The sequence below is a fragment of the Artibeus jamaicensis genome, unplaced genomic scaffold (genome assembly GCF_021234435.1).
Source record: "Artibeus jamaicensis isolate MK-2021 breed Jamaican fruit bat unplaced genomic scaffold, CSHL_Jam_final scaffold_537, whole genome shotgun sequence".
NCBI lineage: Eukaryota > Metazoa > Chordata > Mammalia > Chiroptera > Phyllostomidae > Artibeus > Artibeus jamaicensis.
The window spans coordinates 45670056-45696988 of record NW_026522047.1 but is presented as its reverse complement, the minus strand read 5'-3'; the positions used below and the strand labels follow the sequence as shown (position 1 = coordinate 45696988).

The window sequence follows — 26933 nt, the reverse complement described above, 5'->3', positions numbered from 1 at the left end:
GAAACCAACCCAAATGTCCATCAATAGTTGAAAGGATGAACAAGTTGCTATGTCCTCATAATGGAATACAACTCAACGATAAAAAAGAACAAACTATGGAGACACAACATGGACTTGAAGGTAGTAAGCCGAGTAAAAGAAGCCAAACTCAAAAGGCTAGACATTGTTATTCTGTTTATGTGACTTTCTGAAAAAATACAAAGCTATAGGAGCTAAAAACAGATAGGTTGGTGTCAGGGGTTGGGGGCAGGGAAGGAACTGACTACAAAAAGACAAGAGGAAACTTCTTGGGGTGATGAAAACATTCACTATTTTGATTGTGGTGGTGGTTTCACAGGTATATGCATAGGTCAAGACATAAAGTTCCATGTTTAAATACACGCAGTTCATTGTCTGTGGATTATGTCTCAATAAAGCTGTGAAGGAAGGGAGGGAGGGAGGAAAAACTAACCTGGCACTCTTCAGCAAGTAGAGGATTGCCCAGATACTGTGACAGAGTTGTACTATGATGTATAGCTATTGAAAACAACAGTTGCCTGTATGTACGTTGACCATTAAGTGAAAACAGCAAGTTGCAAAGCACTGTTTATTGTATGATCCTATCCTGTGTGTGTCCAGGTTTGTAACCTGAACTGAGAAGGGGTCTACCAGAAAGCCACTTCCGAGGCTAATGCTTCCCCCTAGTGGAAGTGCTGGAGATAGGTCTATTATTATACATCTCTTTACAAGTTACATTCCCGAACGCTAAGGAAACCGCTGTTATCAAGGTCACCAGTGACCAAACGCTGAATTGTAGTAAGATCCGCAGGTCCTTGTTAAATCTTGAGAAGAGGGTCTTACAAACTCCCCCCTCACTCTGATTCAGCCACACGAGTATTTACAATTCCTTAGCACCCAGATATTTTATGTATCCCACGCTGCAGAGACTTGGGTGGGCTGCGAGGGGCTGGTGTTTGAATCCCCTCGAAGATGATGCGATCGCGGACAAGCATACCTTCCCACCTGTGGGATTGCCTGTCCCATCGCCCCAGAAACGCAGGAATGCCCACCCCGGGGTGTGACCAGAAGTACTGTCCTCGGGCTTGGCTACAGTCAAACAAGCTCCAGCCCTCGCGCAGGCGCACTGCAAAACTCCCGCGGGCCCCCTCCCTCCCACCGCGATATGCGTACGCATGCGCACATAGATGAAGGAGGCGGGTCCTGCTCGCTAGGCTATCCTGGCTGCGGTTGGGTAGGATGGGAGGGGAGGGGAGGAGGTTCCGCTTCCGCCGAGAGCCGGAAGTTACTGTCTCCGGGGTGAACGCGGCTGTCGCAACGAGGGAAGGAGAGTGCTGGTGAGTATTCGTGCCGTAGGGTTTTGGAGCTGAGCAGGACTAGGTGCTCTTCAACTCGGGGCCGCTCACGGGGTCCTGGAGGAGGTGCCGATGGCCCTGGGCTTGGAGGGTGGTCCTTCAGAGATCTTGACTCCTCCGGGTCCTAGCCGGCTAAGCGCGGCTTCTTGGAAGCCTGGCTTCTACCGGCGGGAGGTACCTCGAAAGCTTTGGAGAGCCTGGTGGGACCGCCCACACTCCCGCCTCTTGAGTCACAACTGGATCGGGGGCCCACCCCTTTTCCTCCCTCCCTCGGCGCGCTTGGAATTACGTCGCTGTTACGGAAAGGACAGGCCAAGACCCCTGGGGTTTTATAGGCCGGCCGGCCGGCCTCCTTTTCTAGTGTGGGGGTGGGATATTGTAGTCACCAGGTAAAATGACATTTGGAGGCCTATCTGTAGCTTCTGATTCAGGGGACTCTTTTTTCATTCAACATATTGTGACTCAGGCCTTGGCCTGGTAGCTCAGTTAGAGTGTCCCAACATGCCAAGGTCGTGGGTTCTGTCTCTGGTCAGGGCACATACAAGAATCAACCAAGGAATGCATAAATAACAACAAATTGATGTCTGGCCCCCTCTCTCTGGCCCCCTCCTTTCGCTCTCTCTCAAATCAGCAAATTTTAAAAGTAGTTACTAAGCACTTAATGCATACTAAGCACTGTGCGTGCTGTGGCTTCAGCAGTGTGCAAATGATGCCCCATCCCCGCCTTCCAGAACTGACATTCCAGTCGGGGGAGGTCTGGGGGGGATGTTCAGAAATCAGCCTTTTTTGAAGATCCACCCCCCCGCCCCAGATGATTCTGTTGTAAATGATACCCAGGACCAGGCTTTGGATAAAACACAGCCCTGGCTGGTGAAAGCATGGGCTACAGAACTGACTGCACCTTACAAAAGCCTGCACGTTCTTGTGGGGTCTGTTTCTTACCTCTTCTGTCACATCTCATATCCATTCTCCCATTGTTCACCCAGCTTGAGCTATACAGCCTTCTTGCTCTTTCTCAAGGAAAGCTTCTGCCTCGAGCCTTTGCAGTTGCTGTTCCCTCTGCCTGGACTACCTTGCATGATGCCTTCTCCTCATTCCGGCCTCACTTGTGACTTACCCAGAAGGTCCTTCCCACTCTACCCTCATCTGAAGTAGCCCCATTCTGGGGCTACCTAGCCCTGGTATTCACCTCATAGGACTTAACAATATTTGGAATGATTTCACTTATAAACTTGTTAAGGGTCTGTCTCCATCCACTACAAGAAAGTTTCACAAGAACATATACCTCGCCTGCTTTGATTGCAGCATTGCTGTGGCTTGGCGTAGGGCCTGGCGTTGTTTTTGGTTCATTTGCTGAGTGCCAGTTCTGTGCTATGAGCAGTTCTTGGCCCTGAGGATACAAAGAAAAGACCAAAGTCCCCGCCCTCATTGAATTTACCTGTGGAATTTGGGCTGGAGATGCAAGGAGACCACTGAGGAGGCTGTTGTGATCATCGGGGCCAGAGATGACCAGGGCTCCAGACTCAGACCTGGGCACTGGCCCTGGAGGTGGTAAAAAGTGGTCAGCAAAATAAGGGTCAGATAAGGGCTATGTGAGAGAGGGAGGAACCAAGGATGAGTCCAAGGTTTTGGCAAAGGTGGATTTGCCATCTGCTGAGATGGGAAAGACAGTGAGAAATCAAGTTGAGGTTTCAGGAGCTCAGTTTTGGACAGGTTACATTTAAGTGTTGTTAGCATCAGGTGGAGATGTAGCTAAAACAAGTAGACAAGCGAGTCTTTGGTTCAAAGGAGACATCAAAGCTAGAGAGGCAGGTGGCATCAGTGTAGAGGAGGCATTTAAAGCCCTTAGGCGGGTGAGATCTTGGAGATGCTTGTAGATGGAGAGAGGAGGGGCCCAAAGATTGAGCTTGGGGACTCATATCATTGGGGGCGGGGGTCAGCAGCAGAGAGTGAAAGGAACTGCCGGTGAGTCAGGGGTAGTAGAGTACAGGTTTCTGAAGGCCATGAGGGAAGGGCAGCAGGGAACCGGTGTGTGTGTCCAGTGCCCTGAAGAATGGGGACTGCCCCTTGGGGTGGGCAGCACGGGGCAGGTGGCGGAGAGAGAATGGGAGGGAACACCGAGGGTAAGTGCAGACGGTGTTGTAGACAATCGGCGGGTAAATACACACTCTCGGAGTCCGGAACCGAATTGATAAAAATTTTAATGGCCAAAGATTTTCTTGCGCAGGGGCGAACTTCCCCAACTGTGACCGGAGTCACGTAGCTACTCAGAGTTACAAAATGGAAGTCGCGCCTGGCTTACAGATTACCGGGTATTTATATTTTCTAGCAAGCAAGCAAAGGCATACAGAAGCAGAGGTGGCGGTTAGCTATTGGCTTATTTAAAAACGGCGAGGGTCCCTGATTGGTGGGTGCTGCTGCTGGCGGGCCCTTTCTGGCGGGCCGGGTTAGTTACCTTATTTGGCTAGAATTTTAAACCCAATTGTTCCCTGATGTTTGTTCATTACCCTGTTCCAGGAACTGCAGATTTAGGATTGGGTAATGCCCTAGCTGTAATTTTCCTAGCTGGGTATAACAACGGCTATACAAGACAAACCTACAGAGAAGGAGGTGTTTTGGTTTTTAATGATGGGAGAGGTAGTAGAGTGTTTGTTGTTGGTCCAGTAGAGAGAGAGAGAATATGAGGCAGGGATCCAGGGCACAGACCATTCCTGTGGGCACCACCGGCATTCTTCCAGGGCAAAGAAGGGAAGGCCAGATGGGTGGTCCTGGGGGCCTGTAGATGTTCTTTGCCACCTACTTCTGTTTACTCAGTGGCTTGTAAGCCTCCTCAGTTAAGAATGAGGATGTTGAGCCTTGGCTGGTGTGGCTCCGTGGACTGAGTGCTGACCTGCAAACCAAAGGTTCGCTGGTTTGATTCCCAGTCAGGGCACATGCCCGATTGGTAGGCCGGGTCCCCAGTAGGGGGGCCGGGTGGGCCGGGTCCCCAGTAGGGGGCAACCACACATTGATGTTTCTCTGCCTCTCTTTCTCCCTCCCTTCCCCTCTCTAAAAATAAATAAATAAGTAAAGTTTTTTTAAAAAACAAAAAGAAGGAGGATGTTGAAACAGCATGGATGGACCTAGAAGGTATTATGCTAAGTGAAATAAGCCAGTCAGAGAAAGACAAATACCATATGATTTCACTTGAATGTGGAATCTAAAGAACAAAATAAATAAACAAACGAACAGAAACAGACTCCTAAATGCAGAGAACAGACCGATGGTTGCCAGAGGGGAGGGGGTGTGGAGGATGGGTGGAAAAGGTAAAGAGATTGAGAAGTATAGATGGGTAGTTACAAAATAATTATGAGGATGTAAAGCACAGCATAGGAAATATAGTCAATAATATTGTAATACATATGTGTGGTGCCAGGTGGGTACTGGAAATATTAGGGGGACACTTTGTAAAGTATATAATTGTCTTACCCCTGTGCTGTACACTTGAAACTAATACAGAATAATATTGAATGTAAACTATAATTGAAAAAGTTTTTAAAAATTAAGAATAAGGATGTCACAAAGAAAGTGATTGTTTAATGTGAATGAAGCCCTGGCCTTTCGTCCTGCAGACTGCTGGCCTCTCCTGTCATGGAAGGATGATGCTAGAACCAGCAGTGGGAGAGAGGAGAACAGAGTGTGATTGGGGGTGGAGGGCACTCCTTGGAAGGTTCAGAGATGGTGAACACAGAGCCCCGAGCCCAGTGCCTGGCATGGAGATGTGCTCAGTGGTCGCTGCCTCCAGGGCATATGTCCCAGTGGCACCCGACCCCATCATTTTTATTCTCCCTCTGTGGTAAACATCAGAGTGATGCTACCTTCTCCCCCTGCCCACCAACTCTGTTGCCCACCTCAGCCTTGCAAGTTGTTCTGGACACTTCCTTCTCTAGCCATACTCACTCCGCCGACTTGTCTCCACAGTCTAGCCAGCTGCCCACTCTCCATCCCAGACGGTCCTGTCCCAGTTCCGACTTCATCTTCATCCAGACTTTTGACCCATACTTCTCCGAACCTTAAAAACACAGCAGTGTTGCTTCTCTCCTATGGCTGTCGGATCCAACTGAAACCCCGCCCGCTCCCTCTTCAGCCTGCCCACTCTCCCACCTGAGTGGTCCCGAGCCGCCAGCCCAGCACTCACATCCGCCCCTCAGCCTTGCACATGGCATTTCTCTGCTCGAAGCCCTTCTCTGTTCAGTAGCCCCACTTCTGTGGGTAGGCCGCCTGGGAGCACACTGGAGGTGTGTTCCATCCGGTCCCTTAGGTGCCATTCCTCCTGGGTGGTATGTGCATGTCTCTTGAGAAGAAGAGCAGCTGCTTCTAAAATCAATAAAGCCACTGGCTTCTGAGCACTTAGGCTCTGCCCAGCCCTGGGCAAGTGGCCTGTCAGAGAGTCCCTTGTGTCACCCTTCTCAGGAACTGGCTTCCTGTGCATGCGCTGAAAATGGACGGGCCGTACACTCTGTGGGCACTTACAATTTGTCGTGCCAGCCCCTTGGTGGTGGCAACCTCATCTCTATTTTATAAAGAAGGGAACTGAGGCACACATAGATTAAATAACCCACCTGAGGTCGTGTAGTAAGTGAGGATGCTGGGATTGGAATCCAGAACCTGTTTTCACCCATTCTGTCCAGAGTGCAGTGGGGTTGTCTGCTGTCCCCAGAGGGTGCCATTGTGTGGGTTCTCCCTTCACCACGGGCCAGCAGGACTGTCTTCCCAGCCTGCTTCCCAGAGCATCTGGAGGACTCCTCGTGGGTCTCATGAGTCGCTGGCTTTTTGCTCTCCCCACAGGTTCACCCTCCTGCAGACATGGGGCGCAGAAAGTCAAAACGGAAGCCGCCCCCAAAGAAGAAGATGACAGGCACCCTGGAGACCCAGTTCACCTGCCCCTTCTGCAACCATGAGAAATCTTGTGACGTGAAAATGTGAGTAGGGGATGGGGACCAGGAATCCTGCCTCGCTGGGCTCCCCTGCCCTCAGTTGGCACTTGGCTCCCTCATAGACACAGGCCTCTTTGCCCACCAGTCCCTTCATCCTCTCTCATTCCAGGGACCGTGCCCGTAACACTGGAGTCATCTCTTGTACCGTGTGCCTAGAGGAATTCCAGACTCCCATCACATGTATCCTTGGGGAACTTACTGTTTTCTGGGGGGTGGGGATGGGGTGGTCAGGGCTACCCTGCCCAGGGTGGGCTTACTCAAGGGCACCTGGCTAAGGGGAAGGGTGTAGAATGCAGCTCTGCCCCTGCTCTGTGCCAGGCCGTGGACTATAGGAATGGCTGCAACCTACTTGCTTAGGTGGGGTGACAGTGTGCAGGGCAGGGGTCTGGCTGACACCAGTGTGAGCAGCAGAGCTGTGTATGGGAAGGGGTTCGATGCTGGCAGTCACCCTTGACTTCAGTGGCTCAGATCTGTCAGAACCAGTGGACGTGTACAGCGATTGGATAGATGCCTGCGAGGCGGCCAATCAGTAGCAATGCAGAAGGCCCACCCCCTTGGCAGACCAGCTGCCATGGACCGGCCCACTGGGTACCATTCCAGAGACATTCCTGAGGTCCAGGGTGTGGGTCCAGGGCCCTTACAGCCGCGCGCGTGCGTGTGTGTGTGTGTGTGTGGTGGACGTGAGTGTGAATGTGTGGCTGCAAGTGTGGCCATGGAGGTGTGCTCATGGGCAGGGGCTGGAGTTGAGGGGTTTCTGGGCTCCAGGGGCCTGAACTGCCTCCTTCGGATCCAGAAGCCTTTGACTTGCTCCCTCTTTCGTCCCCTGACTGCCCTGGCTCCAGGGCCCTGGCTTCTTCCGGGGTCAATGTCCTAACATCCCAGGTGAGGGCAGGCCCTGCAGAGGCAGCCTCCTCACCCGCCTCCCCGGTACCTCACCCATCTGAACTGGACTGCCTGCCCTCTGCCTTCCAAGGACTGTGGCCTGGGGTTCAAAGCCACGGGCCCTTCAGCTGGGCCCTCAGAGGGTGGCTCTGGTTCATGTTTAGTTGCTTTTATAGAAGATGAAGGAGCTGGGTTGGGTCAACTGTTAGTCGCGGCCTTAAATAAAGCAGCTGATTCAAACTCCTGGCTCTCTTATTTCTGGGTTCTGCTCAGCCCCAGGGCTCAGTGAGAGGGGAGAGGAAGACTGATCTGGCAGGCCGTTGGAGACGGGGTTTGGTCAGTCCTTCAAACTGTCCAGCACTTGTCCACTAGTCAAGCATTCAGGGTGAAACTAGGCCACTGCTGGGCACAGGGGATCCCAGTGACCCCACAGGCATCTGGGCAAATATTTAGTTCCAGCGAGAAATGGGGCCCACAGAGCCTGGGGGTAGGGTCGGGGTGGTCAGGGAAGGCTTCCTGGCCTGAAGGAGGTCATGCCCAAGGGCTGCCCTGCGCCACTTGCTGCTCTCAGGCCTGCCTGCCCCACCCCTTTGTCCCAACAGCCACCCTGCGAGGCAAGTGCCCCAGGCTCGCGGATAAGGAAACAGGCCGGAGGGGAGATCGCAGGCCCAAGGTCCCACAGCCAGGAGGCAGCACAGCTGGTCCTTAAACACAGGACACCGGACACCTGGCTTCACAACCCAGGGTCCAGGCTGAGGGAACAGCTCTTGGTTTTGTGGGGGCTGGAGAGCTCTGGAGTAAGGGTCCACAAAAGGAACCTTTGTCCAAGGCTGGAAGCGGTGCCAGATGCAGGCGTGTGGGACAGTGTATGTTGGTCTCTGTACCTGTTCCTGGCACAGAGCTCCGAAAACCCTTGGAATTTCCAGGGTGGTCGCCCCAGATGGGGCTGCTTGGAACTTGGAGCCACACCCACCCACCACTGGGGAGGGAATAGGGGAGACTATTAAGCTCTCTAAAAACTTCAACAAGATTTGATGGATGCCTGAAACCTGTGTAATTTTATTAGACAGTGTCACCCCAATAAATTCAGCTTAAAAAATGAAAAGACTTGGTGAGCGTCCGGGTTGGTGAACACAGGGCCGTGCGAGGACGGTGCAGACGGAGAGGCTGCGCTCGGCCCTGTGTGGCCCCCCGTCTGCCGGGTCACGTCCTCCTACAATAAACCCATAGTCGAGTAAACAAAATGCTTCTCCGAGTTCTGTGAACTACTGCACTGAATTAATCAAGCCTGAGTTCATTGCTTGGTAACATCGGAAAGGGCCCACCTCTGAGTGTGGCTGATGGTGAGCATCCGGGCCCTGTGTGGTGCCTTCAGATGCTGTCCTGTGTACAGAGGTCGTGACACTCAGCAGCCTGGGGCAGGTGCCGCTCTGCCTCCTGGCCTCCTGTCCCTGAGCAGCAGGGGACCTGTGCTTTGGATTTCTTATTGGTACTATAGGAGGGATGATAGAACCTTCCTCCTGGGGCCATGCTGAGGGTGCAGGTGCCTAGCATGATCTGAGCGGCTCTGGGCCACACCCTGGGCACAGAGATGCGAACAGTCGAAGAAGATGCTGAGCTGGCAGGAAACCCTGACCACTAGACCCAACCACTGAGTCTGGCGTGCGCCCCCTGAGGTGCACCCTGCCTTGAGGTGCCCTTTCTGGTATTCCCACCTTCCCTCCAAGGCCCCAGGTAAGAAGCCAGAGGACATGGGCAGAGTGGCAGATGGGCCTGGGCTGGATTGCCTCTGGGGTCCAGGGAAAGGGGGCTCAGTCCTCTGGCATCCAGAGCCCGCCCTCCCCAGTCTCATACGCTGAGTGCTAATATGGTGCTGTTTTCCAGAGGAGGCAGGGCCCAGAGCCAGGCATGGATCCTCAGCATGGCTTCCCGAGCTGTCCCTGAGGGACCAGGACTCACAGTAGCCAGGCCAAGAGTGCCTGGAATCCGGTTTACAAGGCCCAGAGGGCCGTGTGTATCTGTGCATGTGGGTCTTCTGGTGTCTGCCCCTGCAGGTCCCTCATTTCCAGCCTTGCCATCTGCCCTGGGGAGGGGACGGGAGAAGGCTGCTCCCCTGCATGGCTGCCTCCTCTCCTTAGAACCCTGATGGTCGGCAGCATGCAAGAGGGGTGACGGGGGCCCATGTCACAGGAGATCAGGGTCCCCTCTAAAACAGTGAGGTTGGGGGCCTGTCCAGACTTCTAGGGTCCTAGAATGGCAGGCGAGACTGGGGGGTCAGCCCCAAGGAGAGGGCGGAGTGAGCTGGTCCACAAGGCAGCCGTGCCCTGCAGTTACTCCTGTTCCATGCTGGTCGGTAAAGGGCCGTTGCCCATCCTCACCCACCATGCTACCCCCTCTCACCACCACTAAAGGGTCCCCCTGCCCACGGGCACTCGGGGCCCAGCTTGTTCATTCTTACTGGTTGGTGCCAAATGGTGTCCTGTCTACAGGCATCATTTAAGCTTCCCCATGACACCACAAGCCTTGCTGTCCCCATTTTCCTGATGGAAAAACAGGCCTAGAGAGGGGAAGTGACTTATCGAAGGTCACCTGTCCCAGCCAGCCCATCCCAGCATGTGGGCTCTTCCCCCCCACTCATAGGCCCCCTGGGAAAGCACATGGGTACCGAGCATGTTTGTGAGTGTTGTGTACATTTGTTACGTGTCTCTGTGTGGGTGTACTTGTGTACCTCTAAGGCTACAGAGAGCACGTGCACACCATACTCACCCAGCGATGTATGTGGGTTTTGTGTGTGCATGCATGTCTGTCCTGAGTTCAGCTGACGCTGTGAGCTCGTCTGTGTCTGAGGGTGGGTGGGAGTACAGACGTGTGTTTGGCAATGAAGCGTGTCTGAGGAAGGCTGTTTGCATGTGTGCAAGAGCCATGCAGGCTCCAGGACAGAGCAGCTCAAATCTTGGGATGATTCTACAGCCATTTATTGTGCTCCAGTGAAGTAGAAAAAGTGCTCTAGTTACAAACACTGCTGTCACATCCATACACCAGTCTCTGCAAACCAAACCGCGTGTGTCTGCTGGGTCTCTGGGCATGCAGTTGGCTCCCACTCTGGGAATGGGGTGGGGGCAGGCTGAGCCTGGGCTCTGGGGGGCTTTGCTTGGGGAGCTTCTTGTCCTGGAGGAGACCCACCTGGGAGGGAGTGGGGGGATAGCAGGGTAGCTTTGCTCAGTGCTTCCTTTGGGTGCTGTTGGGAACACCCGGCTCAGTGTTGGACCCTGCAGCGCTCCAGGGAGGAGGGCTCCCTCCCCCCCATAGGACACCCCAGTCTGCTCCCCCTAAATGCTAACCCTGTAGGCAGGTGCCAGGGGCTGAAGGGCGCCATGCAGGGGGCAGCGGGGCCAGGCTAGGCCCTGCCGATAGCAGCAGCCAGCCTCCCTGGGGGACGGCAGGAGGCCCAGGGCTCTAGGCGGAGTTGTAGTAGTTGTGTGGGTGGTGGTTATGGGCAGGCTCGCCCAGCTCCGGGTACTCAGGCGTCAGGCAGTACTTGGGGTCGTAGACCTGGCGCGGGAGCCCGTACACCGTCATGCCCTGCTGCGAGGCCCCCTTATTGCTGCCCATCTGTAGGCTGATGTTGAGAGTGTCGCAGTGCTCCATGCCCAGGCCCGGCTCGAAGATCTGCCTCTTGGTCCCAGGAGCTGTCATGCCGGCCTGTGGAAGGCGGTGCAATCAGGCCATGGGCCTGGTGAGGGGCAAGAGCCCCACCAGCCCGCCCCACGGCCCCCCACACACCTGGCTGGCTCCCTTGTTGGTGCCCATCTGTAGGCTGATGGTGGCCTGGTCCAGGGGCTGGTCCGTGCGCAGCTTGGGGTCGTAGAGGTGGCGCCGGGTGCCATAGGCTGTCATGCCCTGCTGGCTGGCAAACTTGTTGGTACCCATCTAGGGATCCAGAAGGAGAGTCACCTGATGGGTCACAGAGCCTCACCACGGACCGCAGACGTGCCTCGGCCGGGGACACAGGCCCTCTCACCAGGCACCGTTTCCACCCTCAGGCTACAGACTGGAAACAGGCCCAGAGAACCGTCACAGCCCAGCAAGTGGCTCAGCACACCCAGGCCTGACTTCAGGGGTTCGAGTCCCAGGTTGACCCCTCACTGCCTGCGTAACCCTGAGGAGTGAGCTGGCTTCTCCAGGCCTCGGTGTCTGCACACATGGGATGAGGCTAACAGTACCTACCCTCTAGAGCTTTGGGAGCAATGAGTTATGGTACAGAGTTAGAGCCCAGTGCCTAACATAGAGTTTAATTAAGGCCAAATATGCTGGCCCCCAAAGCCTGCAGGGAACGGGAACCTTCCTGGCCTCCTCAGCTGCCAGCCTCAGCCGAGACCCAGGTGGGGGAGGGGCAGTACCTGCAGCCCAATGATGTTCCGCCCTTCTCGAAGCTTCTCGGGCTCAAATTTCCGCTCCTGCTTCTCGGCATACTTGACCCCCACATTCACCTTGTTCCCTTTTGTCTTGGCCTGGGTGAGAGGGAGGAGGGCAGGCACTGCCGAGGGAGCCTCTGGCTGCACTGTCCCCCTCCTGCCCCTGCTCTGCCCTCCCACCCACACTGGGCTCAGGGACACGAGTGGCCCCATTCACATCCCAGCACAGATGGTCCATCGTCCCTTTGTCCCGTGCCCTCCCGTGGACTACACTCACCATGCTGGCCAGGGCCAGGAGGGTGGACTGCACCTGGGTGTGGTTGGTGTTTTCGAACAGGTCATTTGCCTCAAAGATGTCATGGGGCTTCACACCGTACTTGGTGATGGCTTTGATGAAGTTGCCTATGTTCTCCAGCTGGAGGGGAGCAGGCGGCAGTCAGTGGGCGGGGGTTGGTGTCTGAGGGGCTCTGGTGAGGGGTCGAAAGGTGGAAAGAGTCTGGGCTCACCTGGTGCCAATTTTGTGTTGACTCGTTGATCTTCTTCACGGAGCCTGGCTGGAGCTTATTGATGAACCTGAAAGGAGTAGGGGAGAGGAGTGACAAAGGCGACCCCCGCTGCCCCACCCAGGCCCAACCCCACAGGGTAAGGGGCCAAGAGGACTTTAGGTAAGCAACATCCGTGTTGCTGTTTCTCACTGCAGTCCGCTCTCAGCTGGAACCCCAGCCCCACCCCTGCCACAGTGCACCCCCAAAACACAGGCAGGACAAGATGGGAAACAAAGCACAGGAGTTGGACTTTTCTGATGTAGGGGGGGTCCCCTGCTGTGCCCACCTCCCTGGAGGCCGAGTTTCAGTCTCCTTTGGGACCATGGAGGGCCTGCAGCCCAGGCCTCTGACTTCTCTGCCACACGTACCCCTTGACCTTATCCAGCCACTTGACTTGACATGCTGTTGCTATGCTGACCAGTCGCAGGTGTCTCCCTGGAGCCCAGGCCTCTCATGCTCCCGCCCAGCTCCCTGCATGGGTGTCTCAAAGCAAACGCACCCCATCCTGGACCCAGATACCCATCTACCCCCACAGAACTTTCTCCCTCCTCCCCTGCTCAGAAAACCCACCTTTCCAGGGGTGCAGGCAAAGCCCTCAGACTTGTCCTTGACTCTCTGCCTTCTCTCACCCCCGCACCCACACCCAACCCCTCAGCAAGGCCTCCGGCTCTACCTTCAGAAGACATGCAGAAGGGCACCACCCTGCTCTGGGCCCCCACAGTCACCTTCTCTCTCCTGGTAGGTTTTTTGGGGTTTTTTTCATCCTCACTTGGAGGACTCAGTTACTGATTTAGAGCACTGGGAAGGGAGGGGGAGAGAAACTGATCGGTTGCCTCTCGCCCATCTCCTGACTGCGACTGAACCTGAACGTGCCCTGACCAGGAATTGAATCCACGACTTTTTGGTTTACAAAGCTGCAACCAACTGAGCCACACTGGCCAGGGCTCTCCTGGGCTTTTGCAATGACCTCCCCTACAGAGTGTTCATCCCAAAGCTAGAATGGCCTTTTTAAAACAGTTCCAGTTACTCTCCATTTCAAAATGGCTTCCCTGGTTTCCTAACTCCTTAGCATAACTAAAAAGGCCCCATGTCACCTGGCCCCCAGCTAACTCCCTCCACTTCCCCAAACCATCCTGTGCCAGCCACTCGCTGTTCCTGGAACACACCAGGCACGTTCCCACCTCAGGGCCTTTGCACTGGTTGCCCCCTTGCCTGGCCCACTCTTCCTCAGACACCCACCCAGCTTCTTCCCTCACTTTGCCCAAGGTTCTGTGCAAATGTTACCTCTTCAGAAAGACCTCCCAGACTGTCCTGTACAAAACAGCAACCCTTCACCCCACCCAGCCCCCCACCCTTAAGCACTGACTCTCTTCCCCACCTTACTTCCCACCACAGGCAAGTATGTGATGATTTCATCGACCGTTCGCTCCATCGCCTCCACTAGCCTCCCAGTGAGCCCCGAGGCGGTTTGTTCAGCACCCCGAGTGCTCAGACCAGCACACAGCAGGAGCTCCACAAGTGCTTGATGTGCGAAGGCCTGGGTGGCCCTGCACTCTTTAAGGTCCATCAGCCTTGACTGAGCTGGGACACCAGGCTGTCTCCCTATTTCCGGTTCCCAGTGGATATTGTAAAACAAGATACCGTCCTGTCTGCCCGCCTTTCTAGCACCTAGGGCTTGGTAAGGAACATTCCGAAGCGCACCCTTAGGCTCCATGGTCAAGAGACACAGGACCTCTGCTGGGCTCAGGCCCCGCCCAGCATTAGAATCGTGGTCACTTCTGGAATCAGGGCTCTGGAGCCTGGAGGGTTTGCGTTTCCTTCAGTGATTTAAGTTCTGAGAAGAGAAAATCGAAGCCTACTTAAATTACGGTGGTACTCACATCACCAAGCCAGTGATTGACAGCCATTGTTGTCTGTTACCTGTGGCCTCTCTTTTCTTGGGACACTGGAGGCCATAAATGGGCCTGTGTGCCCTGTATGCACGGTGGTTAAGATGCTAGAACCTGGAGCCATTTCTGCTAGAACTGCACGGGAACATGTTTTACCTGAGTCTCAGTTTTCTTTCCTGTTCAGTGGACACAATGATTATTTGGCACCTCTGAGGACGGTTTCAGGGTCTGAGATATGAAGTGCCCAGCCTAGCTCATGGTCAGCGAAGGGGCGGAGGGGAGGCGAGTACCGGTCGGGGCAGCCCTAGGAAGAGTCTGGGCCGACCGCGCCCCACTCACTCGCAAAGAATGATGCCGTCTTTGAGGCCGTCCATGAAGTTGTTGCCAATGCGGCGTCCGGTCACCCCCTCAATCCATTCTCGAAGCTCCTGCTCCCTCTGGAGGTCATACTTTTGGGCCAGCTGGGGGCAGGGGGCACGAAGATGATGGTGAGATTATGGGGCGAGGCAGGCTTTGCTCCCTAAGCCTGATCTCCTTCCTCATCCCTTCCCAACTAAGGCAATTTGGCCACAGCATCCATTGGGGGCAGCATGCCTGAGGGGGCTGAGGGCCAGGGCTGAGGTGGCACCTGCCCAGGGGGCCATTCCGGGCATTCCGAGGTTTGGCACAGAGAATGTAGACAAGGGTGGGTGGAGAGGGGACTACTCTGAGTTGGGGGTGGCGTCTGGCCTCCTGGTTCCCCAACCAGGCCAAACTTGGGGCTTGGCTCCCTGGGACCTGCCCCCACCCACCCCCTGCTGAAAGACTAGGCGGCCTCGGGCAAGGAGGAGGAGCCCCCGGGGGGGAGGGGGGGTGCGCCTGAGAGCTGCCTTGCAGGGGGTGGCTCCGCCCTGCATCTCTGTCGGTCTCCAGGTTCGCCTCTGGGCTTCGGCTCTGGTAGGGGGGTGGGGGCTTGGCTTGGTCTTACCTCTGGCCCCAAGAGCTCTGTCTGTATTTCTCTGTCTCTCTCCCCATTCTCCCTCCCCCGGCCCCTGGCTCTCTCTCCCCCATTTATGTCTGTCTTTCCCTGTCTTCCGGTCCCCATCTCTCCATGTCTGGCTGGGGGTGGGGCTCCTGGCTCGTCTGTCTGTAGGTCACTCTCTATTTTGGACTCTAGGTTCCCCATCTCTGGTGGGGGGGGGGCTCATCTCCCCTGCTACCCCTCCATCAGCATCTCACTCTTATTTTGCTCCTGGAGCACTGCCCCCCATCTGCCTCTCTCCTGTCTCAGACTCCCCAAATCTTCATTTCCCCAGAACTCTCTGGCCCCAGCCTAGACAGGCTTCCAACCCCCCGAGGGACACGGCTGCCCTTCTCCTGTGGGAGGGGGCGGTGGGAAGGGACAGCCCCCTCACCTGGCCCGGGCCCTGCCACCCCCCTCCCCACCAGCCTGACTTTATAAAGCAAACCGGCCCTTATATAGCACAGGCCGGGCTCCCTGAGGCCGCCTTATATGGTGTGGCGGCTCTGCTGAGCTCTGGGGCCGGCCCTGAAGGGGGGGCGCTTGGGGGACCGGGTGGGAAGTGCTGGGATATGTCTCCAGTCTGAGCGCCCGCCCCCCCATCCGCCCCCTCCTCCAGCCACGAGGATCCCCGACCCAGGTCCCAGTATCAGTTCACCACTTCCTTGCTGTGGGACCCTAGCAAAAGCCACTCTGCGCCTCAGTGTTGCCCTCTGTCAACTGGGGCTGTGACTTCTCCACTGGCAGGGAGGGACTCATCTCCCTGGCAGGCCTCAGCAGAACGTTCCAGTGGGTTGGGGGCTTCCAGTGTGCTGCCCTGAAGAAGCTGACCCCATTCTGGTGTAGGAAGGGGGCTAGGCCAGGGGACTAGCTCTGCGCCTCCCTTTGGTAGGACCCTAGCTACTTGCCTCTTCACTTGGAACCTCAGTTTACCCATTCATAGCCTGGAGGTCACGTCTCAGTGTCTTCCCGACACTGAAATCAGGAGCCCCCGACCCGTTTCTGATGCCTGCTCTGCCCTCCTCCGCTGCCTCCTTCTCCCTTCGCTTTCTAGGCCTCACCTCCCAGGACCCCCAGCTCTCAAGCACTCCCCAGCTTCTCAGTCAGTCTGGGGAGAGTGGGAAAAATCAACACATCTCCTCTAGCCCCGCATGAAAACAGAGGATTAGCAGAGGATTCTGATCAAGTAGGGTCTTCACAATGGAATGACCCCCTCTGCCTATCTGCGGTTGTCCGGTTGTCCGTATGCCGCACTCCACCCCCAGCAGTGCTCCAGCATCCTGAGGGCTCTAGGGTGCTCAAGAGGGGCAGCAAGGCGGCATCTACGCATACTTGTCCCTCTTCCCTCTCGGGCTCCAAGTCACATGGGACAGGCAGGAGGGTGTGCAGGGAACCCCAAGAGCAGGGCCTCTGGCCTGGCAGTGTGTGGGCCAGACAGAGGGAGGCCCTCTAGCCCTACCTTGTTCTTGACCTCGGCTGACAGACCATAGGCGGGGCCTCGGTTGAAGTGAGCAGAGGACATGCTGGCTGCTGGTGGGCAGTGGTGACAGTGGCTCTGAGGACAGCCGCAGCAGCTGAGGCTCTGTCTGTACTCTCTTCCCTCCTCACAGGTTTTTGAAGCTACAGAGGCTGCCCGGGCCTCTTCCAAGGCTGTCCCATTGGCCGCAGGGGCCTGCCAAGGGGCGGGGCACCCCCCACCTCAGCCATCCCCCTTTCGTGATGTCAGGGCCTTGGTATTGGGAGCTGATTGTGTCATTGTTTCCACCTAGGGGGGCGGCCTGAGTTATTCTTTTTGGGGGGTACTTAGCCAGACAGAGACCAACCTTTTCCCACTGCTCCCCAGCCCCCGGCGTTCACTGGGCCCCCGGCTGGGTCTCCCAGGCTCTTTGTGTCTGTCTCTGAGGTTATCTGTGTCTCTGAGTCCATCTTTTCGTCTCCATCTCTAGCTTTGAGGAAGGACTGTGGCATGTGGTAGTTGACTGAGCACCATCGTAGGCTTAATTCCAGAAACCAACAGTCCATGCTGTAGACAAGTCCCTTCTGCTCTCTGAGCCTTTGTCATCACATCTGTAAAATGGGCTAATGGTAGCCTTGTGAGAAAGTTGTGAGAATCGAAAGAAACAAGGCCTCTGACTTGCCCAGTACCCGGCATTGGGGAGAACTCAAGGAATAGCAGTACTTCTGCTGGGAGTGTGGCACCCCATTTCTGTCCCCTCCAGCCCCTTTTATAAGATCCTGGGGGAACAGAGATCCTGGATTCACCCTCCCCATCTGTCCATGGGTTGCCTGAGCCACAGGGTGCCTGTGTTAGCAAGTTTCGGGCCATGGAGTCCCCACATACCCCTGCCCCAGCCACGACGGCCCGCCTGCAGGGAATAATGCGAGCAGTCCCGGCTAGCCAGGTCTCATCCCTGGACCACCGAGTGACGTGCCCACATTATGCCACACGTCAGGGCCATACTAGTGACATTTGGATGATATGTCAGCAAACTGCCATCCACCACTATGTGAAGGACATGCAGCTGGCTCGCCACATGCCAAGGGCACAGCTGTGATATGCTGCTGTGACCACCGCCCTTAGGTCAGGCCCTGTGCCAAGCTCTGCACTCAGTGTTTTAACTCAATCCTCACAGCACCGTCACAAATGGACGATAATATTGTACGAAATATAAATGTGGGGAAACTGAGGCACAAGGGTGTGGAATCACTTGCTCATTGTCATACAGCTTGTCAATGGGCAGAGCAGAATTTGTTCCCGGGTCCCTGCCCTTAATGCTGAGAGGCAAAGACAGGTTTCCCATCTCGGCGCTGTTGACATCGGGGCTGGGTAGCTCCGTGTGGTGGGGGCCGTTCTGTGCGTTGCAGTGCTGTAACAGCATCCTGGGTCTCTGTCTACTGGATACCAGCAACACTCCCTTACTTCTCGGTGAATGGAAATGTGTCCAGACATTGACAAATGATCCCAGAGAATGGGAAGGATAGATTTCCCCCATTTGAGAAAGCCTGGGCTAAGGCAACTAAGGACAAGTTGTGGCGTGTCATGATACATTGAAGATACACTAAAACACATAAATGAACTAACAGTTAGCTCCCGGTATGTACTAAGAGCATTGGATCTGTTCATTCATTCTTCACAACAGCTTTATGGGTGGAGTCGATATGCAGCAGTAGAAGCCGACCGCCTGGGACTGCCAGGGGTCACACAACATGAGGGTGGCAGAGCCAGGATTCGAACATTGTGATTCCTAGATCTTACCCCCAGAGAGCGGCCTTTGGCAGGCCACACGTCGCTACTGCGCATGCGAGGACCCGCGTCCCAGCGGAGCTCACGGATGGCGCCCCCTGGCGGCCCAGGATGAGCGGCGGGCTGGGCCTGGCGGGTACCCCGCGGCGGTGACGCGCACGCTGACTCACTCCACCCAGCCTCCGGGCCGGCTGCCGCCTGGCCATTTATAGAATCCGCGCGAGCTCTGAAGTCACAGCCCAGGCACGACGGGGGCGGGGTGGGGAAGCACTTGGCGCTCCCCTCAAGGGACAACCCGGGGTCTCCCTAGATGGTGGCTCATTTTGGGTCTGTCCTGTCCCTCCAGTTCTGGGTCTTTGTCTTTGTACCTTATTCTTTGTCTGTGGGTCGCACTGTGTCCATCCCTCTGCGTCGCCTAGCCTTTTTCTGCCACAGCCTCTGTCTCTGTGTCTCTCTAAATTTGCCTGTCACTTTGCCTCTCTCTTTCTCTGTGCCCATGTCTCCATCTCTGTATCTCTGTTCCTGTTCCATGTCTCTTGATGTCTCTGTCTCTCTCTGTGTCTCTGTCTGGTAGATGGGCACAGAGACAGAAAAAGGGGGCTGATGCCATCCCAAGGCCCCCACCTCAGGGGACTTCCCATCATTGGCTGCCTGGTCCACTCAGCTCCTGTCTGGCTTTTCCCAGGCACCAGACCCTCTGTGACTCAGTTTCTCATCTAAATGAAAAGATGGGCTCTGGTAAGGAACAGTTTCCCAAAGGGTTCAGGTCAATTATAAAAGAAAAGCCCTGCCTTTTTTCAACCCTTGGAGGCCCATAAAACCTGCATGACTCTCAGAACACGTACAACTCCGTACTTGTGTGTTTGCAGGAGAGATCCGAAGCCCCTTGCACCTGCAACTGCCTATCCTGGCAGCCATGCTGAGCCAACCATGTCTTCGCCTAGCTTTCCCCTCTGGAAAACAGGAGGAGGCTGTTGTTCGTGATGGCTTCTGTTTTTGGAGTTCTTGCTCCACACCAGGCACTGTGCCAGGCGCAATCTCATTTAATTCTCATCACCCCCTTCTCAGGGTAGAAACTCTTGGGCCCATTTTATGGATAGGAAAATGGAAGGCTCAGCAAGGCCAAGCCACCCTCCCATGGTTACACTGCTCCCACAGCTCCCAGATCCCCCCACATGCGTTTTTTAAGTGCCCAAGCAGGCTGCCACCTCAGGACCTTTGCACTGGCAGTTCCTTCCACCTGGACATGTTCCCACAAGATGCCTATATGGCCTTCCCTTATGTCCTCTGCTCAAATGTCGCTTATTCAGAGAGGCCCTCCCTGACCACCTGCTCTAAAAGAATAGCGTCCTCCACCACCAGCCTGTCAGAGGGCAGATACAAGAGAGGAGAGCTGTTCACTTAAGTGTTTGCTCCTGTCATAAAATGTCTACCTCTATTAAAAGTTTCATTTTAAAGCTTCCATAAAAAACCTGGATTTTGAAAAGCACCCCAGTGCTCTCTATCTCCTTTCCTTGCTTTCTTTTTCTTATTATCTCCCACTTGCTTGTTATCTCTCCCATCCAGCAAGAACAGAAACTCCACAGGGGCAGGACTTTGCGTGTCCACTGCTCTGTCCCCAGTGCCCAGTACAGTGCCTGTACATAGCAGGGGCTCGAAAGATGCTCAGCGTGTAAATAGAGTTACAGGGATGAGCCAGGTGACTCAAACCCATGACTGTCTGGAATGTTAGCGCTTAACCACTCACAGATAAGGGCACAATTTCCCAGCACCTCCAGGAGGTAGGACAGTGAGGTAGGGGTCATCTTTGTGTTCACCTTCCAACCCTTCCCAGAAAACCAGTTGGAGGGCAGAGAAGGGGTTGGGTCATGGTCTATGGCTGCAGTTATCACAGGCCATTCTATAGCTGCCTTGTCCAGCCTCAAGCATTGTAAATTTTGAGGGGAAAACATAGAGCAAGGGAGCTTTTTTATTTTAATTTTATTTATTTTATCCTCACCAGAGGACATGCTTACTGATTTTAGAGAGGGGGGAAGGGAGAGAGAGAGAGAGGGAGAGAAACATCAATGTGAAAGAGAAACATCGATGGGCTGCCTCTCGCATGCACTCCGACTGTGGGCTGAACCTGCAGCCTTTCAATTTATGGGACAGTGCTCCAACTGACTGAGCCACACTGGCCAAGGCAAGAGCACTTTTTTAAAACAGTGCACAGATGATGCTGAGCTTGGCAAAAATCAGAATACTGGACCACACGCCATGGGAATGTCGTTGATGAGTGGGCAGTCTTTTCATAGCTTTCAAAATTATCAATGTCCTTACCTTTTCTGTGGTTCTTTATGTGTAAACTTGATTGGCCTACAGTGTCCAGATATTTGGTCAAACATTATTCTGGGTGTTTTTATGGGGGTATTTTTGGATGAGATTAACGTTCAAATTGGTAGATGGAGTAAAGCAGTTTGCACTTCTCAATACAGGTAGATCTCTTCCAGTCGAAGTTAGCCTTAATAGAACAGAAAAGCTGACCCTACATGGAATAAGAAAGGATTTTCCTGCCTGAGTGCCTTCAGCTGGGATATTGGTCTTTTCCTGCCTTCAGTCTAGAACTGAAACATCAAAGCTTGGGTCTCAAGCCTGTGCCAGCTTTCAGACTGGAACTTATGCCGTCGGCGCTCCCGGCTCTCCAGCCTGCCAGCTGCAGATCTGAGGCTTCTCGGCCTCTGTAATCGTGGGACTCAGTTTCTTATAATAATTCATCCATATTCCATTCTATTATATACCATGAATCATATATACAGGGTGGGGCAAAAGTAGGTATGTAGTTGTATGTATGCAAAACACAGGGTTTATTCTTGTATTATTATTATTATTGTAGTATTTTCCATATGAACAACTATAAACCTACTTTTGCCCCATCCTGTGTGTGTATATATTGCATTGGTTTCATTTCTCTGGGGAGCCCTGTCTATCTAATACACTTTCCCAGCCAGCATACCTTTTCTTTTCTGGACTGGTCCTTAGAAGTACAAGTGTAGATGTGAAGAATGAGATATGTGAAAGAACATTTATTTCAGTGACCTTTTAATATCAAGTCACCCTATAGCTCTATCAACAAGGAACAAGTGAGCTAGACAAAGATGGAGGCAGCATATGCAGTACTTTGTTTGACTTAAATAAAGACACTGTGGCCCTGGCTGGCGTGGCTCAGTGGATCGAGTGCGGGCCTGTAAAGCAAAGAGTCACTGGTTGGATTCCCAGTCGGCACATGCCTGGGTTGCAGGCCAGGTTCCAGTGGGGGACTCATGGGAGGCAGCCACACATTGATGTTTCTCTTCTACTCTTTCTCCTTTCCTTCCCCTCTCTCTAAAAATAAATAAATAATTTTTAAAAAATAGACATTGTGGTGCTGTGGTTAAGAGTCGGGGCTCTGGATCCATTTTCCATGGGTTTGAGACATAACCTGGTGTTTTCTGTCTGTGTGACTTTCTACCGGTGCCTGAACCTCTGTGCCTCAGTTTTCTCCTCTGAAAAATGGGCATATTAACTATGTTGCCTGCTTTGCCATTTTATTTATTTATTACTTTATTACTTTTTATTTTGAGGTAATTTAAGACTTACAGAAAACGTGCAAAAGGCATAGAGTTCCCACATACCCTTCATCCAACTGCCCCTCCTGTTAACATCATAGCCATAGTACCTTTATTAAAACTAAGAAATTAACCTTGGTACAATACTTTTAATAAATACAGGTTTGATTTAGATTTCTCATTTTCCTACTCATGTCCTTTCGGTCCCAGGATGCAGTCCAAGATCCCTCACTGCATTTAGTTTTCGTGTGTCCTTAAACTCCTCCAGTCTGTGACAGTACCTTAGTCTTTCATGACCTTGACAATTTGAAAAGTACTGGTCAGTAATTTTGTATTGTCTCTCATTTTGGTTTGTCTTGATTAGATTGAGGGTTTTGGCATTACTGGGAAGGATATTAGGATACCGGAGAGGTGGTGTTCTCTTGGGGGTGGGGTGAGGGAAGTTTATGATGTTACCATGACTCACTGCTGGTGATGTTAACCTTGGTCCCTTGATTAAACTGGTGTCTGCCAGGATCCTCCGCTGTGAAGCTGCTGTTTTCTCTAGGGTTGTTTCGAGGACTGCATATTAAAGGTTCTACATAACCCACACATTACCACTGTGGTCTGTGTTAACAATTTTTTTAAATGTAAATGCTTGTGTTTGTACTTCTGTAAAGTAAATAAGAAAATAAGAGCTGTAACTGCCCCAAGAGGGGAATAGGCACTGGGAGCTCTGAAGCTAAGTTGTCAGATCAGTGACCCCACCACTGCCCACGTGTGCCCTGATCCACGCCCAAGCTGAGCAGAGCTAACTGCGCCTGTGCCTTAGCTAGGCACACCCGGCAGAGGGCAGTAGCGGCCATAGGAGCTGCACACGTGGCCGTCAACGTGCTGGGGAGGGGTGTGCAAGCCCTCCGGGCCGGTAGCTGGTTGGCTGCAGCACCTAAGAGATCAGCCAATCATAGGAATCTTTATGGAGCCGCCTTCCTGTGGTTGCGCAGCCTTTGAAGCATCTTAAGGGTGGCTGTGTCTCCTTGTCCACTCAGTGTGTCACAGATGCGAAGGGATTAGAGAAATGGCTTTACTGGGCCGAATGGCTTCACCTGGAGCCTCTGCTACTGCCAAGCCCCCATTTTATGTGACTGTCCACTTAGGTTAGTAATAGCCTATTTGGGGAATCCAGAAGTCCTCCCCCCATCCTAATCTACCCTTATCTCTTATCACTTCTTTTTTAGTAGACTTTTTAAAAAAATTGCAGTAAAGTATATAACATAAAATGTTGCATTTTAAGTTTAGAAGCCTGTGGTATTAAGGACAATTATGTTGTGTACCACCCTCCAAGACTGAAACTCTGTAACCATTAATGCTAACTCCCCATTCCCTCTCCCTCGGTCCCTGACACCCACCATTCTGCTGTCTGTATGCTGATTTGACTCCCCTGTGGACCTCATGTAAGTGGGCTCATACAGTATTTGTCCTTTTGTGAATGGTTGATTCACAAAAGAACAGAATCTTCTTGTATGTACATACGACATTGTTTATTAGCTCATCCATCAGTGGACACCTGAGTTGATTTCACAGTTGGGAATCATGCTGTTATGAATATAGTGAGTACCTACCTGTTTGAGTCCCTGCTTTCAATTTTTCTGTGTCTATTCCCAGAAGCAGAATTGCTGAATCATACGGTAGCTCTATTTTTAATTTTCTTGTGGAGCCACCGTACTGTTTTCTGTAGAGGCTGAACATTTTACATTCCCAGCAGCAGTGCACAACGGTTCTGGTTTCTTCACACCCTCACTAACACTTGTGACATTCTTTTGTTGTTGTTGTTGTTGTTTTAAATAATAGCCATTCTAATTGGTGTGAAGTATTTAAATAGACTTTTAAAAATATATTTTTATTTATTTTTTAGAAAGAGATGGGAAGAGAGGGGGAAAGAGGAGAGAAACATCAATGTGCCCCCAACTGAGGACCTGGCCTACAATCCAGGCATGTGCCCTAAGAATTGAACCAGCGACCTTTCAGTTTGAGGCCGGCACTTAATACACTGAGCCACACCAGCCAGGGCTTAAAAAGACTTCTAAAGTATATCATGTATATAGAAAAGTGTACAATGTTCTGGCTGGTGTGGCTCCTGAGTGCCTGACTGAGGCGGGACTGAGCACCTGACTGCAACCCAAATGGCTGCGGGTTTGATTCCCAGTCCGGGCACATGCCTGGGTTGGCCAGGTCCCCAGTAGGTATTGCCTGAGACTCAACCACACATTGATGTTTCTCTTCCTCTCTTTCTCCCTCTCTTCCCCTCTCTCTGAAAATAAATAAATAAAATCTTTTTTTGTGTGTAAAATGTATAGCGCAATGAATCAATTATCAGTTTTTAAAACTTTTTAATTGAGATATTACTTAAACTAAAATGCATAAATATTAATGGATAGCTCAATGAATTTTTACATATATATGCACCATAAAATTGCCACACAGCTCAAGCTATAAACCGCTTTTAAAAAATTCTTAGTCTACTAATATCAACCATTTTGTTAATCACATACAGCATTTTCCATTTTTTACTTCATGAATTTGGAAACAAATTCTAAGCACTTGGAGAACTTAAATTTCTTTTCCTTCCTCAAATTAATTTTATATTTCCTTTTGGATCTAGCACACAACCCGTATTTTTAAAAGATACATATAGGCCCTGGCTGGCATAGCTCAGTGGATTGAGCTCGGGCCTGCGAACCAGAGTATCGCGGTTCGATTCCCAGTCAGGGCACATGCCTGGGTTGCAGGCCAGTTCCCATCAGGGGACTCACGAGAGGCAACCATACATTGATATTTCTCTCCCACTCTTTCTCCTTCCCTTCCCCTCTCTCGAAAAATAAATAAAATATTAAAAAAAAAAGATACATATAAATATTTGTAGAATTAATTAATGTATTTTGATATTTGAGACGGCAGGATAACAGAAGACATAAATAAAAATACCTAAACTAATACACAGAACACAGAGTAAAGCTCTACACACCAACAAAAAGGGACTAAAAATGTTATAGACAGTAACATGTTTGAAGTTCAAAAGTGAATTAAAGTTAACAAGATGATAGACAAAATCATATCCTAAACAGCTTTACAGTTGCACTTAGTTTTTTACAAGCTGCAAATAGCTGTAAAACATTTCCATAGAACATGGGTCATCTGTCTGTCTCCCTTACTAGAGTGCCAGCTCCCCTTTTCTTGCTCACTGCTGTTCTTTGAGGGTTGGAACAGTGACTGGTACAAAGGGGGCACTCGGTGAAGGCTTGTTGAGTGAATCTGAGCCTTCTGGTTGTGGGACAGGCACAGCCTCAGGCTCCTCTGCACAACCTCCCCTACTCTGGCCCTGAGTCCAAGTCTGCAGCAGGGTTTAGGGGAGCTCTTCCATATCTTTCCAATCCCTGCCCACACTGTGCTTTGGGACACAAGGGCTCCCCCACCTCACACTCTAGACAGTGTGATGTGGTACATCCATAGAATGTAGAGGATGTCCAGATCCAATGTGGCCCAAATCAACACCCCTCAAAACTTTAACACACAACACCATAGTGATTCTGGCTAGACAGACTATAGCCAAGGACACACCACTCAGTAAGGCCACTAACAACTTTCAGAGGCGGCAGGCTATACTCAGCAACCTATTGCAGCAGGAGAGTGAGGGTCAGGGTAAGGGAGGGAAAGGGGAATGCAGGAGAGGAGCAGGAAGACCCTCACCTGTCCGCAGACCCAAGTACCCAAAACTGACAAAGGGCTGAGAGCAGACACAAATTGGCAAAGAGCTCTTAGGAATAGTACAGCCTGCCCTGGGGCTGGAGAAAGATGGGGGAAAGCAGAGGTGGGGTAATTAGTCAGGCACAAGGCAGGCAGTCACAAGGGACAGCTGCTGGGGTTTAAAGGTTGGTGTGAGCATCAGGAGAACTGTGACAGTTGTGACAAGGGACAGTTTCTAGGGTTTAAATATTGGAATGGGCATCAGGAACATTCATTCACTGATTTTTTTTTAAAGATTTTATTTATTTATCTTTAGAGAGGAAGGGAAGGAGAGAAGGAGAGAAATATCAATGTATGGTTGCCTCTCATGCGTCCCATGCTAGGAACTGGTCTGCAACCCAGGCACGTTCCCTGACTGGGAATCGAACCGCAGTCTTTTGGTTCGCAGGCCCGCGCTCAATCCACTGAGCTATGAGCTACACCAGCCAGGTGATTTTTTAAAATGATCACCCAAGGACATATTTTTCATTGCTTTTAGAGAGAGGAAGGTAAAGAAAGAAACATCGATGTGAGAAAGAAACATTGATTGGTTGCCTCCCATATGCATCCAAACTGGGGGTCGAACCTGTGCCCCACCAGGAATCAAACCTGCAACCCTTCAGTCATGGGACAATGCTCCAACTGAGCCACATCGGCCAGAGCTCATTTATTTATTTTGTAGCTGACATCCATTGAGCACCTACCATGTTCTAGGCTCTGTCTCTAATGCTGGGGACAATACTAGAAACAAAGAAAATCCTTTCCTCATGGAGCTTATAACAGAGTTCACACGAGATGCTCAATACGTGGTGAAGAGAGGGAGGGAAGTGGTGTCCCAGGTAATAGGGCAAAAACCACTTTCTCAGGCCTTCTTCCCCAGAGCTGGCTGGACCCCTAACACATGACTGTCCCTAATTTTTTTTAATTAAACATATTTATTTTTAGAGAGAGAGGAAGGGAAGGAGAAAGTGGGAGAGAAACATCAGTGGGTGGTTGCCTCTCATGTGTCCCCTACTCGGGACCTGGCCTGCAACCCAGGCATGTGCCCTGACTGGTAATCGAACCGGTGACCCTTTGCTTCACAGGCCCATGCTCAATCCATTGAGCTACACCAGCCAGAGCTGTCCCTAATTATTTTATGAGCCTTTACATCCTCAGGAAGTGCTCTGAGGGCATAAAGTCTCTAGGAATTTACAAAACCAGACCACAACAACCAGAAGACCAGAGACCCTGCGCCCCAAAATAATATTGAAACACGTTATAGCCTCAACAAAACCAGCTGAA

At 52.3% G+C, this 26933-nt stretch overlaps 2 protein-coding genes across 2 annotated transcripts; one reads left to right on the top strand and one right to left on the bottom strand.

Annotated features, from left to right (window-relative positions):
- Positions 1-1234: 1234 nt before the first annotated feature.
- Positions 1235-7450, top strand: ELOF1 (elongation factor 1). The gene is made up of 4 exons (XM_037131441.2): positions 1235-1334; positions 6180-6313; positions 6438-6508; positions 6797-7450. Exons 2-4 carry the CDS (start codon positions 6198-6200, stop codon positions 6859-6861), a joined length of 252 nt encoding a protein of 83 aa, XP_036987336.1. The 5' UTR covers positions 1235-1334; positions 6180-6197; the 3' UTR covers positions 6862-7450.
- Positions 7451-10169: 2719 nt separating this feature from the next.
- CNN1 (calponin 1) lies at positions 10170-16657 on the bottom strand. Its single transcript, XM_037131445.2, has 7 exons — positions 16519-16657; positions 14399-14520; positions 12132-12198; positions 11903-12040; positions 11611-11721; positions 10994-11140; positions 10170-10912 (listed from the first exon to the last, which is right to left on the bottom strand). Exons 1-7 carry the CDS (start codon positions 16579-16581, stop codon positions 10667-10669), a joined length of 894 nt encoding a protein of 297 aa, XP_036987340.1. The 5' UTR covers positions 16582-16657; the 3' UTR covers positions 10170-10666.
- Positions 16658-26933: the final 10276 nt, after the last annotated feature.